At 52.7% G+C, this 14,119-nt stretch overlaps 1 protein-coding gene across 1 annotated transcript; it reads right to left on the bottom strand.

The window, feature by feature from the left end:
• Positions 1-795: 795 nt before the first annotated feature.
• Positions 796-4,071, bottom strand: FZD10 (frizzled class receptor 10). Its single transcript, XM_005572615.4, has one exon. The coding sequence runs from the start codon at positions 3,589-3,591 to the stop codon at positions 1,846-1,848; it is 1,746 nt and encodes a 581-aa protein (XP_005572672.1). The 5' UTR covers positions 3,592-4,071; the 3' UTR covers positions 796-1,845.
• Between the last annotated feature and the right edge of the window lie 10,048 nt (positions 4,072-14,119).

The raw sequence follows: 14,119 nt of genomic DNA, 5'->3' as shown, positions 1-14,119 counted from the left end.
GAGTTCCTTGTTTAACTTGGAGCTGGACAAAAGCATGGCCCCAGGGGCAGCTTGGCTTGCTTTATATTAATAGAGTCCTCACCACAGTAGGACTGTACTGTGCCCTTGCTTCCTTCTGGCTGGAACTTGAGTGTAGCTGTGCCTTTGACCAGCAGACCTGGGCCAGTTCTTTACAGCTACCCAGTTCTAACAGCAAACCCTGGAGAAGAACCAAGTACCATGAAGTTCCAAAGCTGCTTAACTTCCTCTTAAGGATTCACCACCCTGAGCAGGTATTTTATCCCGTCCAGGTCTATAATCTGTTTTGTAAATATCTTCATGGTTGAGAGTCACTGCAAAGCCAGCACACTTCGAGCTGATGTATACAGCTCTGTCTAGATACCATTTGAGGCTAGCAGGTCAATTGAATACAAATGATTTAATTCTCCTAATCGGTTGGCTCTACTCTCTGAATATATTAAAACAGGCTAATCCAGGCTCATGAGTGGGTCCATGTTTAGTGGTGAGGCTCTCCTTGGTGACGTGTGTCTACAACTAAGCCCTCACGTCCAGCTACCAACAGTCACAGAAACGACTTCCAACTTCACACATTGCCTGCCTGCATTTCCTCTGAAACTCACAAGTGAATCATTCTTCCAATCTTGGAATCCTCTGATCTGCAATCTTATATAGATAACTAACCAGTACTCTCTGGCTAGAAGCACACCCCCAGAATTTGCTTAAAAAGCAAAGGGAGAGAGTGTCCTGTATTCTCCCCACACACAGAGAAGGGAAACCTCACCATGAACCAGGGACTAGCAGCAAACTAAAGAACATATTTTATTTTTAATAAAATAGTGGAGCATGAAAAATATCATATATTACAAATACATACAAGCAGAAAGCACTCTTTGTTGGCACTGTGAAGAGAATACACTGACAAAGTTTGTCTCTGCCAGCCTAGTGCTTCCTGATCTGTTCATGGAAATCATTTGTTTAACAATAGAAAGAGTCAATAAGCCCTTTGGGTAACTTTTGAGTGATCCTTCTCCCTCTTCCCCCCTCCTTTCCAGAAATCAGAGTCCAAATGTCTATAACGTTGGCTTGGTTTCCATTAAAAAGCCACAAAATGTAGCACTGAAGGGTTTCTGAGGGCCAGGCCTCTTAGTTCTTTTGTTAGGAGATTTCTTTTGTTGTCTTTATATACAGGAAAATACTTGTTTCTCTTTTTATTTTCAAGGAAAGAGAAAAAAAAATCTATTGCACATCATTTGAATTCACAAATGTGAGGTTTGATGGAGGTTTCTGTCTTGCAGAGAGACTACTGGTGAAGGCCAGAGTCTATTTTAAGCGACTCCAAGTCCACTGGGGCGGGAGGGGCCCCAGGTCCCATCTTTCCTCTGCAGGGTACCGCCCAGCACTGTGGCCTTCCTGGGGGTCGGCCCTGAGCATGGCTCATTTGTTAACCCAGGGGAGGCTCTTGAATTTGCAAAGCAGTTATCCGTCCTCTTATTTGTAAATGGGTAGCAAAGCCAACTCAAATACACAGATGTATATTTACGGAGGGCTCTAAACAAAAGTTTTCTTCTGAGGGCTGAATCAACAACTTTACCACAAATTAGTTACACAAGAGGCTACTTCACTGGGGGCGCTTCCCTTTGCTGGAAACAAAACAAAACAAAACAAAACAAAATCCTTTAAGTACATTTTTCCTTTCAGTGTATCACAGCATCCTGAATTTCAGGGTAAACACTTTTTTATGTATTTCTCTTTTGCTTTTATGAAAAAAAAAAAAAGAAGAAGAAGAAAAAGAAAAACACCACGTCTTAGCTCCGGGCCCCCCTGTGCCCTTCCCTCTAGCCCTGTTCACACGCAGGTGGGCGGCTGGGCAGGGATCTCATATTTCCCGTGGTGAGTTTTCTGGGGGTGCTGGGCTTTTTTGTAAATCCCACCGCTGGTGATCACGCTGGCCGGTTTTCTCCGGCTCTTCTTCTTCAACCTACGGCTGCACACCTGCTGCCAGGACTGCAGAGTCTTGGAGGTCCAAATCCACATCCCGCTGGTGATCCCCACGACCAGCAGCATGAAGATTTTCACCATGAAGATCTCCACGGCGGGGATGGAGGCGGCCATCAGGCAGTCCAGCGTTTTAGTCTGGTTGTTCATTTTGCACTTGTGCTGCGCCGCCAGGATCTTCCAGTAATCCATGTTGAGGCGTTCGTAAAAGTAGCAGGCGATCACACAGGTGGCCGGCACGGTGTACAGCACAGAGAAGAGCCCGATACGCACCATCAGCTTCTCCAGCTTGTCCGTGTTCTCGCCACCCGTCTTCATCACCCTCCGGATGTGGAACAGGGCCACGAAGCCCGAGAGGATGAAGGACGTGCCGATGACCAGGTAGCAGGCCAGGGGGATGAGCACGAAGCCGGTGAGCGCGTTGACGTCCATGCTGCCCACGTAGCAGACCCCGGTGAGCTCGTCCCCCGCCACCCTGCGCATGACCAGGATCAGGATGGTCTTCACCGCCGGGATGGCCCAGGCTGCCAGGTGGAAGTAGCTGCTGTTGGCTTCGATGGCCTCGTGGCCCCACTTCTTGCCGGCGGCCAGGAACCAGGTGAGGGTGAGGACCACCCACCACAGCGAGCTGGCCATGCCGAAGTAGTAGAGGACCAGGAAGACCAGCGTGCAGCCAGTGCTCTCCAGCCCCTCCTGGATGACATAGAGCTGGCCGCTGTCCCGGTCGCAGGCGATGCTCTCGGCGCCGGCGAAGAGGCGGATGAGGTAGCCCACGGAGTAGACGCAGTAGCACATGGAGAGGAAGATGATAGGGCGCTCGGGGTAGCGGAAGCGGGCCGGGTCGATGAGGAAGGTGAGCACGGTGAAGGCGCTGGAGAAGAAGCACAGCACCGCCCAGATGGCCAGCCAGACCACGGCGAAGCGCTTGTCCTCGCGGCTCCAGTACACGTCCACGCCGGGCGTGCAGAGCGGCGCGCACGACGCGCTCTTCTCCACGTGGTGGAACTTGCCCGGGTTGTCACAGCCGCCGCGCCCGGGCCCCCCGTCCTTCAGCGGGTGCTCCTGCGCGCTGTGGGGCCGCTGCGGCCGGAACAGCGGCGGGAACAGGCCCGAGCCCCGGGTGGGTTCGTCCGAGCCGTTGTTGGGCGCCTCCATGCACAGGTAGTTGGGGTCGTTCTTGTTGGGGAGTTTCCGGCAGTCCAGGGAGTCGGGCCACTTGAAGTTGAACTGCTCCATAATCGGGGAGCACTTCAGCCGGGCCTGCTCGCACATGACCCGGCAGGCGGGGATAGGGGTGGAGACCTGCTCGGTGCACATCGGCGCGTACAGCGAGCACAGGAAGAAGCGGAGGTGGCCGTGGCAGCCGTACTCCACCAGCGGCGCGAACTCGTGCAGCTGGATGGCCGCCTCGCGCTGGTTCTCGTGGCCCATCAGGTTGGGCATGCGAGTCATGTTGTAGCCGATGTCCTTGCACATCGGGATCTCGATGGGCTGGCATTTGCCGTCTCCCGGGCGCTCCATGTCCATGGAGCTGATGGCGGCGCACGAGCCCATCACCTGCAGGACCAGCCACAGGCGGGGGCCCGGGCGCTGCATGCTGGCGTCGGACGTGTCCTCGCGGGGAGCTCCGCGCCCCTCAGCGCCGCCGCTCCCGGGCACGGGCTGCTGCTGGCCCCCGCTCTCTACCCCTGCTCGGGCCCCCGCCCATGCCCGCCCCGCCTGGCCCGAGCGCTGCGCACAGCGCCCCGGCTCGGCTCTCCGCGCCCGGCGTCCGCCTAGTTGGGGGCCGCGGCGGAGAGCAGCAAAGTTTGCAAACAATACCGGGAAGCGAGAGAAGCCCCCGGAGCTCCTGGCGCAGCGGCCCGGCGCGAGCTCCAACTCACGGCCGCGGCAAACTTCGGCCTCTTCTTGGAGCGCCCAGGTGGCGCGTCTGGAGCGGGCGGGCGGCGCGGGCGCACCGAGGCCGGGCCAGCTCGCGGCGCCCCCGCGGCCCGCGCGGCTTCTCCCTCCCTGCGCTGGCCTCGGCCGGGCCCAGCCGGCAGCTGTTTCGAGGTTTGCGTCCCGGGATGAGAAGACTCGCAAAAAGGCAAATGGGGGCAGAAAAGCAGAGCGCTGACAGGCCCCGCCCCCGGGCCGCGCGCCCCGCCCCGCCACTGCTTTGCATGAGAAAGCGCAGCGGCCCGGGGCAGCCCTCCTCCCCGCCGCCCCGCCGCGGGCTCCCGGGCCCCGCGGGGGCCGAAACCCCCCCGCCCACAGCCCAGCCCGCGGGGGGCGCAGCGCCGAGTCCCGCCCGCGTCGCCCGCCAGCCCCGGAACAGCCCGCCTGGCGCGCGGAGCTCTGCGCGCCGCGACCCTCTCCGGCAGTCCCGCCCGCGTCTCCTCGCCCTCTCTCTGCCTGGCCTCCAACTTTGCCTCTCGCTGCCCTTTCCGCCGGCGGCCCCTTTCCTGGCGGTCCCCGAGATGGTCCCTGGAACCCCGAGGACGCCGAGGTTACGGGAAGTTCGGGGACTGGCGGGAGAAGGGGGTGGGTTGTCCGCGGCGAGGGGCGCGGGGCGCATCTTCTCTTCCTTTTATGGTGAGTCCCGGGCGGAGGGCGCTTTCAAAGAGAGGTGGGATTTGCGTTTTATAGCCTGGGCCATAAAGTGGCCCCTTGCTTGTAAACCTGCCCGCATCTTCCCGAGGCTGGGGAGCCGCTAGCAGCCCAGGGCTCCAGGCTCCCGGCTCCGAGGAGGGGTTTGCTTTGAAATTTCAAAGAGACGAGCTAAGGGGAGGGGGAGGGGCTCTGAGAATCCGGATTTTAGGGCCGCTCTTCCGAGGTCTCCTCTAAGAAGGCGGGGAGGGGGAGGGGCGGGAAGCGTCCCGGGACTTTGAACACCGCCTCCCACCCGGCGGGAAGTGGGGGCTTGGTTTGTACCGCGGTGACCCCCGCCCCCTCCAAAGCCGCAGAGCTGGGGCCTCGCGCCAGCAGGACTGGAGATGCCTTCTCGGCGGCTGAGTTTATTTATTATAGGAAGTCATTCGCTCGTGGGGTATTTATGTGATTTGGCGAGTGATGTGCCCGGCCAGGGCCCTCCTTGGCTGCAGCTCCGTGGGAGGACCCGGAGTGGGGTGGGATGGGTGTCATGGGATGGGTCGTGGGAGGAGCGCGTTAGCGCCTGCCCGGGGACCCTCCAGCTCCCGCGGGGACGCGGAGGCGCGCACGCCGTTCGGTTTTCCTGGAAAGTGGAGAAGGAGCGTCCTGGGCCGGTCCTCTGAGCTCACCCGCTTCGGATTGGGGCGGGTCCGTGACGGGGTCACTTAGGACAGGACGTCCCCTCCCCATTCCCTTTCCCCGCCCAGGGCGTTCGCGGTGGGCGCCCACCCCCCAAGCCCCACGGTTCCCAAGGATGCGCCAGGTGCTTCCCGTAGCGTCCTGGGTTGACCCTTAAATAAACAGCACCCCTAGGAGGTGGGCGGCCCTCTCCTCCCAGGGTCTCTCCGGGTCACGATCTTTCAAAGTTCGGAAACTCCCAGGATCGCGTGTGCAATCTCCCGCTACCTCCGGGGCGGGGGGTCTGGGGAGCGGTGAGAGGTCAGAGGAGCGAGTCCCGCGTCCACCGGCCTCGCTTCCCCCCTGCCCGTTTGAGGTTAACTCCACGGAGCAGGGTGGGGTGTGCGGACATCACCGGAGGCCTTGCTGGGGCTTCCCGGGCTGGCGGCGCTCCACCCGGCTTGGGGGGCGGCTGCACGGGCCCTCGCGGTGGGGACGCTGCGCACGGGCCAAGGTCTTCCTAGGAAGCGCCCGGGAAGGAGAGGGGGCCCGCCAGGAACCCCCGTCACTGACCAGCTTTCTGCACGCCGTGCAGAAGTGGGCCACTTCCTCGGAGAGTATTGGCTTTTAATTAAAACAAGCCCCACAATTTTTACAGCGGTAAGAAACTTGGGGAAATCTCACCTTTCCACTCATTCATTCATCCGCTCAACAGATATTTGAGCGCCCAGAATCCCAGAAATAATAGGCAGGTTCAGGCACCCACCCCTGAGTCCCTGTCCCTGGGTGCCCTGGGTCTCACTGGGAGGTGCTGGAGGAAGTCGGGTGAGGGAGAAAGTGAAAAAGAAGGTAGAAACTCCGGGCAGTTAGAACACCACCTTCAACTGTGTTATTTCCCAAGTGAAAAATCGCATGATTTCATTTTTAAAAGAATGTCATTTTTATTATGATAGTGGGTTTTTTTGTTTTGTTTTTGTCTAGTGAGTAATTTTCAGAACCTTTAAATTAAAATTGATTCAGCGGAAATCACTTGGCTTTTCTAGAATTTTCCTTGCAAAGGTCCTTCCTGGGCCCCATTTTCCTTCTTTTCCTTTTTAGTGTCTCTCCCTCAGCAGCTATTGGAAATATTTAGTGCAAGGGCGAGAGCCAAACGCCAGGAGCTGGGTGTGAAGTATTTGAGAAAGTGCCTCCTAATTGATCTTTTCTGTGCTGTTTTAATTCAGCCGTGTTCAGGCCCATTATTTTAGCTATAACCACTTCAGATTGCCTTTTTCTCTCTTTTTTTATAAAAATGTAGGCATAAGTGCTTCACCCTGTCCAGCTGAGATGGAAACCAACAAATAGACTTTATTATAGAGAAATGAGGGTTCTGAGAAATCAGCAACTGGAAGATAAGTCTGTAACTAATAAATGAAAAGGCTCTTTTGATGGCCCCAGCTGAAAAGATATTTTATTTTATTTTTTTCCTGTGTGTGGGATTTGAGATGTGTGAGTCTAAGGAGCAGCCGGGGTCCCCCGCTGCTCAGCCCTGGCTGGCAACCGACCCCCCTCTGGCAAATGTTATGGAGAATTGGGAGGAATTTTATGGCTGTCTTTCCCTCAGCTCTTTTTTCTTTTGTCTTCTTTGAAGAATGACTTTAGACATTTTATTTACATATTTAACCATGGATGAAAGAGGGAAAAGAAAGCTTTGGAGCTGTCGTGGGAATAGTGATATGTTTAAATTAATGGAAATCTTATTAGGCTTCTAAAATTTTGAGCAAAGGTTTTTAATGAAACTTTATAATTAAACATGATTTCACATAACGTGCAGAGGCAAGGAATATGTTTTTACCCCCAACCACCTAAAAATATCTGTCTATCAGAAAGCTATCAGTAAACACTATCTACCTTCAAGTTCTTGCAAACGTTCACCAGGGAAAGTATGAGGTTTTTGAAAGAGAATATTTCAGGAGTCAGGCCGTGTTTTGAACAAGAACTAAATATTTTTTGGAGGTGGAGGGGATTTGAAAGAGAGGCCCAGTTTCATTCCATTTAAACTCACAAAGTCAAAAGTATAAAGTACTTTGACACGGATATTGCTAAAAATCAAAGTTGTATCTTTTCTCATTATGTAATAGTCAATGGAAATTATAAACACTGCGCGAGGTTTTCTGAAATGGGATTAGAGAAAACCCAAATAATCTCTTTAAGATAAAAAAAGTACTGAGTCTTTCAGCAATAGAAATAAATTAAACCATAAGCTTAGCATGTTACAAGCTGATTGCGAGAGTAAACTCGTGGAAGCGGAAGGAAGCTCATAAACAGAAATCGTGCTGGTGAGGGTTGAGCTAGAAAGTGGTTCAGGCTGTGGTAGTGCCTTTTCAGTAACTGCTGCTTGAATGAGCTCTCCTGACACATTCAAGTGTGAGGATCCACGTTAAGTGATTCTTGTGTTTCTTCTCTCGTCTTCTCGGGTCGTCAATCTTTGTATTTAGTCCGGGACATTTCCAGTTCTACCTTCAAGTATAAGAATGAAAACTGATCTATTTACCAATAATTGCTTCACATGCAGAGAGGTCTGATGTGAATAGGCCTTATTTTCTCTGACCTCATCTAGTATCAAGTTTCTGCAGAAGCTTATCAGATATAAAACATGCACAGAAAATTATGTTTTCTGATCAAGTAGGCATGCTCCCTGTGGCGTACCCCCATCTTTTTCTCCAGGGAAAATACCTTTAGTGATCTGAAGTGATACTTAGCAAAGAAAACACACTTTGTTCCACCAGAAAGGCCATGCAAGTTGCAGCGAATTCAACAGGCGCAGAAGTTTTAATTCTGCCTAAAAACACTGGTGGTGAGATGTGGAGGGGTGGGGAAGGTGAGAAATGAACCCCAAAGCACCCCCATCCTAAAGCGGGTGAGTGGGGTGTCCGACGTGGCTCCGGCGCAATTTAGGCAGCTATTTTATGGCCATTTCCCTTGAAATGTGGTTTGAAATATTACCAAAGGTTCCACGGGGTGCATTAGTGTGAATTGCAAATCAGAGCATTGATTTAATCCTCTTTCAAGGCCGGGCTTTGGATCGCTGGCGTCGACTGGCTCCCCACTGCTCCTGGCTCAGGAGGGACCATTCAAGGGGGCAGCTTCCCGCCTCTATTCCCACACTCCAAAAAACAACACCGCAGACAGACACCCTCCAACTAAATTAGATTAAACTCCTTCTCTTCCACAGTGTATTAGCCTTTTTGCTGCCCAAGCCTCCTTACGCAGCCCCTCCTCATTTAAAGACACAGATTTCTTTTTCATCTCTGCAACAACTGCAACGACAATAACAACAAACATCATCATCATATATATATAATATATATATATATATATTTTAAAGAGACAAAGCCAACCTTCTATCTAAGTGCTCTTACATGATAAGGACATTATCTGTTTAAAATCCAGGAGAGCTTCTCCTGCCTGTTCTGAAACTCAAACAAATTAACCCTTAACCTGGGGCAGAGCTAGCCCCTATTGACAGTGCTTCCACCTGTAATTCTGTACTGGGCTGTTTCTGGAAGAATTCTATGAGAAAAGAGGCATCACAGAATTCCAGAAACAGGACATAAAAGAGCATATGCGTGTGTTGTTTTGGTTGGTGTTTGTATTCCCAGCAGCTTGAGTGGAGGGTTTATCGGAAGCACGTGCCCATTCTGTGAGTTCAGACTTCATACTTGGCCTTAATTGCTTTGCTCCTTGTCCCCTCCCTTAGCTGTTTGGGATGTGCTGATTTAATTACTCACTCACCTTCCCATCTGTTTTCTTTCAGGTTCCCTCCTGCACCCTGGGACCGTTTTCTTTTGCCTGCTCTGGGAGCTGAGTGGGTCAGCTCGTCACAGGCCTGCGGCCCCTGTATAGGTGACAGAGGAGGCAAAGATGACACAGAGAAGCTGTCCCTTCAGGGACAAAGCGGGGACACCCACGAGCCTGGCTCTGCCTTACAAAGAAATGAGAAGGAATCCTGTTCCTGCTTTTCACCTTAGGTGGACTCTGAGTCTGCGGCCACTCACCACAGTGATGAGCAGGGCAGGAAACCATCCAGATGCGTGGGTCTGATTCCCCCTCTTCCACTTTCTAGCCCTGTGACCTCAGATATGCCACTTCTAATAGCCTTGCCTCAGTTTTCTCATCTGTAAAATGGGACCAGCAGAGTTCCCACTTCCCAAGGCACGATGAGGATGATGTCGTAACACACTCGGAAGCATTGATCGCAATACCAAGCACCAAACAAGTGCTCAGTGATGAGTAGCTGTCATTGCTGTTGAAATGCAATAGGAACGGAAGGAGAGAACACAGTAAGGAGAGGCACTGGAATGTGACATTTGTGGGGAGGAGTTTGGGGACATGTTGGTGTCAGGCACACAGTAACACAAGCTGAGAATCAGAACAAGCAAATAATGAAAAGGCTAACAAGAGCCAAGGCTGACAGAGCATTCGACAGGTGCTGCCTTAAGCCTTGATAGGAAGCAGCTCACTGCCTCCTCACAGGTACCCTGGGAAGCCGGTCCAGAGAACGTTTCCATTTCAGAGATGAGGAACCGGGGCTGGGGAGTCCGAGTCACTAGACCCAGGCCACGGGGCTACTGGGGTTGGAACCAACAGCAGTCCACTCCCCCAGGGCCTCAGGCACCTACGCCTGGCCTCCTGCTCTCCACGGAGATGCAGGCACAGTCGGTACTTGTGGTGGAGCCTGACTTTCAGAATGGGGCCACATTCTGCTCTCCTGTCCGTAGCCAGGTGACGATCAAGTCATGGCCGATGGCTTTGCTCAGGGACTCCTAGCCTGGGGCGAGGCTGCCACTTTCCTATCATGTTGATATTCCCCGTGATGGTGTCTGAAGGGATCCTTCAGAGCCAAAAACAGGGAGGAAATGGTGGAAGAAGCAATGTGGGAGGTATTAATGTGTGTTCGTTTAGCCATGTCCTTAGCTGTGTGACCCCAGGCAAGTTACTTAACCTCTCTGAGACTCTGTTTCCTCTGCTGTAAAATGGGAACAATGACACCTACTTTATCAGATTTGGGGTAGGGATTAAGTGAGATAACTCAGTAAGCTCTGAGAACCCAGTCGGGCACATAATGCTAGCCCTTTGGGATTCATTGGTCTGTAAACTTTCTGGTTAGTTGACTTTTCTTTGTTGAATTCATTTGTCTTCACAGGCTGCAAGGCAAGATGGTTTACTAATAGCATCACTTACAAGTCTTTCTCTTTTCTGTAGGGCTGCTACACTTGTGTGTCCCTTCTTCCTTGAATTTAACCAGGAGTGAGCAGTGGACAGCTTCTTCCTTGTGAGAAGGAGGTGAAGCAGGACCTGAAGTCCCGTGCTCAGCTCCCACAGCCCCTGTGTCCAGGACAAGTCCTTTGCTGACTCAGCAGCAGACGCCACCCGGAGCCCTTCGGGAGCCTTTCCCTGTTCTTCCAGCATGGATCTGAAACTCCGTTCCCACTTTCCGCAGTCTCCCGGATATAGTTCCGGTTCCAGCCTCATGTGATAGCGTGAAGAGAAACTGTGGTTCCAATAGCTGTGTGCTCTGCTCCCCTTATCCCAAACGACAATTTAAATGCACAATTACACTTTTCTCTAGGGCCCAAAATAGGATAGGAAAGATGGGTTTGCTATCCCTGAATGCCTGTCACCCTTGTTTCATAAGGTGAGATTGGGGAAGGGCTTGGCCACTGCCCTGGCAGCTGAGAAACCAACTTTAGGAATAAAGACACTTTCTCCCCTCTGACAAATGTCCACTCTGTCCCCTCTGACAAATGTCTGTCCATCTGCTGGCAGGTCAGTCTCTCTGATATATAGATTATATATGTGTACATATATGTGTGTGTGTATATATAATACACATATATTCACATTATGTGTATACTGTACACATATACAACCTATATATAGGTTATATATGTACACGTGTGTGTGTATTATACACACAGACATACATATACATACACACATATATATACACACAGACATATGTAATCTAATTACGGAGCTGCATTTCCGGCTCATGCATGTCGTGCGCACACGCAGGCACAGTCGTTAGCTTTCAGAGCTGACACATTAGGAGGCTGCGTCCCCAGCCTCCTCGTGGCTGACCGATGGCTGCTCATGGTTGACGCGTCCACTAGGCTGCCTCCTACTCAGGGGCCCCCTGCCCAGCTCCTTGTCCTGGAGCAGCCTTACTCTTATTTTGTTTGTTGTACTTTTTCCACCCGTCGATTGTCTTACTTGTCTGCTTACGTGTTTATTTTCTGTTCCTCCTCCACCAGGAATTCAGTCCCAGAACACTTGTTCTGCTCCCTGCCTCCTGATAAGTACTGCGCTGAGCGTGCTTGCTTTGCCAGACGGTTAAAATAGAGCAGGGGATAGACGGACAGACGTCTCCACCCTCCCGGAGTTCGCCTTCCAGTGGGAGGAGGCGAGGGGCAGGGGTCTGCACATGTGCGTGGTAGAGCGTGTTCTACGGTGAGTGGCATGCGGGGCAGGTGAGTAGCTCAGTGCCATCTGGAGGGCTAGGAAAGGGGGTTGCAGATTTCAGCAAGATGAGCAGGGAAGGCCTTTATGAGAAGGAGACCATTGAGCAAAGACACCAGGAGTGGGTGCAGAGAGCTGAGGGTACTTCTGGAAGTGCCTGCTGGGATAATGGGGTGTCTGCCAGTGCCACAGCCCTCAGGTGCCACTGTACCTGGGGTTTTTGAGGAAGAACAAGAGGGCCAGTGGCTGGAAGGCAGGGCATCGGGGCCAGCATCAGAAGGTAGGTGACAGAAGAGGTGTGCAGAGAGGTAGTGGGAGGGAAAGAAATCGGGCCATGATGGCATCTACGGGCCTTTTGATTTTGACTCTGAGTGAAATGGGGAGCCATGGAAGGTTCTGGAGAGAGAGGAGAGCCGTGCTCTGACTTCAGTCTTCCCAGCCCCTTCTGGCTACTGCGTCAAGGACATACAGCGGCAGGGGACGAGTGAAGCAGAGAAACAGTTAGGAGACAGCCACAGTGGTTCAGAGGAGACAGGATGGTGGCTTGGACCCCGGAGGCAGAAGAGAACATCGTCAGCAGGGCTTGGGTTCTGCTTAGAGAACCACCACACAAACCTGGGCTGGCTGTCCATTTTGACCATGGACCAAGTCTGTCCATTTTGATGGAAAATTCATTCTTCTTTTTTTTTTGAGACAGAGTCTTACTCCGCCACCAGGCTGGAGTGCAGTGGTGCGATCTAGGCTTACTGCAACCTCCACTTCCCGGGTTCAAGTGATTCCCCTGCCTCAGCCTCCTGAGTAGCTGGGACTACAGGTGTATGCCATCACGCCCAGCTATTTTTATTTTTTATTTTTTGTATTTTAGCAGAGACAGGGTTTCACCATGTTGGCTAGGATGGTCTCGATCTACTGACCTTGTGATCCACCCCCTTCAGCCTCCCAAAGTGCTGGGATTACAGGCGTGAGCCACCGCGCCCAGCCAGAAAACTCATTCTTCTACTCCATCCTACTGTTTTCCCTAAGAGAGAAAAAGTAAAACACCGCCACCACCAATAGCAAAAAGCTGGCACCCTCTCCGCGACTTTTCATATCTACACGTTTGTACAGCTTTATTTTTAAGCCTTGTGAAATTCTATGCAGGAGAGACCTCAGCTAGCTTTAGGGAGCCCTAGGGTTTGCAGAGTACATGAAGTTTCTCCCTAGAATTAGGGAGGGTAGAGACAGGCAGAGAACTGAATCCTAACAGCCGCTGTCCTCAGAGCCCCCGTTTCTGAGAGTCGCTTGCTGAGTGCTGCTAGTGAGTTAAGTGGTGTTCACCCAAAAGACGTGTTCACGTCCTGATCCTGGGAACCTGCGGCTGTGATCTTATTTGGAAAAAGCTCTACATGATGTCGCTGCAGAAGTAATCACATTAAGGATCTCGAGAGGACATGACCCTGAATTATCTGGCTGCGCTTGAAATCCAGTGACTGGTGATGTTGTAAGAGAGAGACAGAGGGAGATTTAAGATATGAGAGAAGGCCACGCTGAAACTGGAGTGACGTGGCTGTGAGCCAAGGATGCCTGGAGCCGCCAGGAGCTGGCAAAGGCAGAAGAAGCCTCCTCTGGAGCCTTTGGTGGGTGCACAGCCTGGCAGATACATTGGTTTTGGACTTCTGGCCTCCAGGGCTGTGAGAGAATTGATTTCTGTGGTTTCAAGCCACCCAATGTGTGCCCCTGGAAAGCCCAAATAGGGCGAGACCTTTTGCCAAGTGGTCTCCAAGTGTCACGTCATTGAATCCTCTCCCGGGCTCGTGCCATAGTCTTCCCACGTCAGAGAGGAGGAAACGGAGGTTCTGGGGCACACAGCCAGTCAATGGCGGGGCCCGACTTTCAACCCAGCCCTCATGGGGTTAGAGAACCCACTTTCCCAGTGGCGCCTGCGGCCTATGCCAAGGATGCCTGTTCATCTCTCCCGGGCCCGGGAGTGGGCCTTCTGGCCTAGAAGTCAAGGAAAGCCAGTCTTTCGGTTTCAAGGTTGCCCATTAGTGGAGTCAAGCAAAAATGGTGTGTTGCTCTTCTTCCGGAGCTCAGCCTGGGAGCACGGCCTTAACGTGCGCTTAGTGGATCCCAAGACAGCAGCATGGCGGTGGCAGCGTTGCAGCCTTAGCTCCTGCAGCTGTGCTTGTGAAGACAGCAGTGAGTGGCTTCCCTCTGTGACCACCTCGGATCCTAAGTTTCACTGGGGCTGGGATCCGTGCATCTTGCAATTGGCTAGAAATTTCCCGGGCTTTCCCTCTCTTCCCGGTGCAGGGCACTGGGTGTGAGGCATTGCATCCGTTCTGCCCACCTGCTTCCCCTAAGAGTGTGAGCTGCAGAAAGGCAGGAACCAAAC

This window comes from Macaca fascicularis, chromosome 11, assembly GCF_037993035.2.
Source record: "Macaca fascicularis isolate 582-1 chromosome 11, T2T-MFA8v1.1".
Taxonomy (NCBI): domain Eukaryota; kingdom Metazoa; phylum Chordata; class Mammalia; order Primates; family Cercopithecidae; genus Macaca; species Macaca fascicularis.
Note: the sequence above shows the minus strand (reverse complement) of the source record. Positions and strands in the feature narration are given on the sequence as shown.

Bases quoted from the DNA above. Each gene is read 5' to 3' on its own strand.
- FZD10 (XM_005572615.4), bottom strand. From the start codon at position 3,591: ATGCAGCGCCCGGGCCCCCGCCTGTGGCTGGTCCTGCAGGTGATGGGC.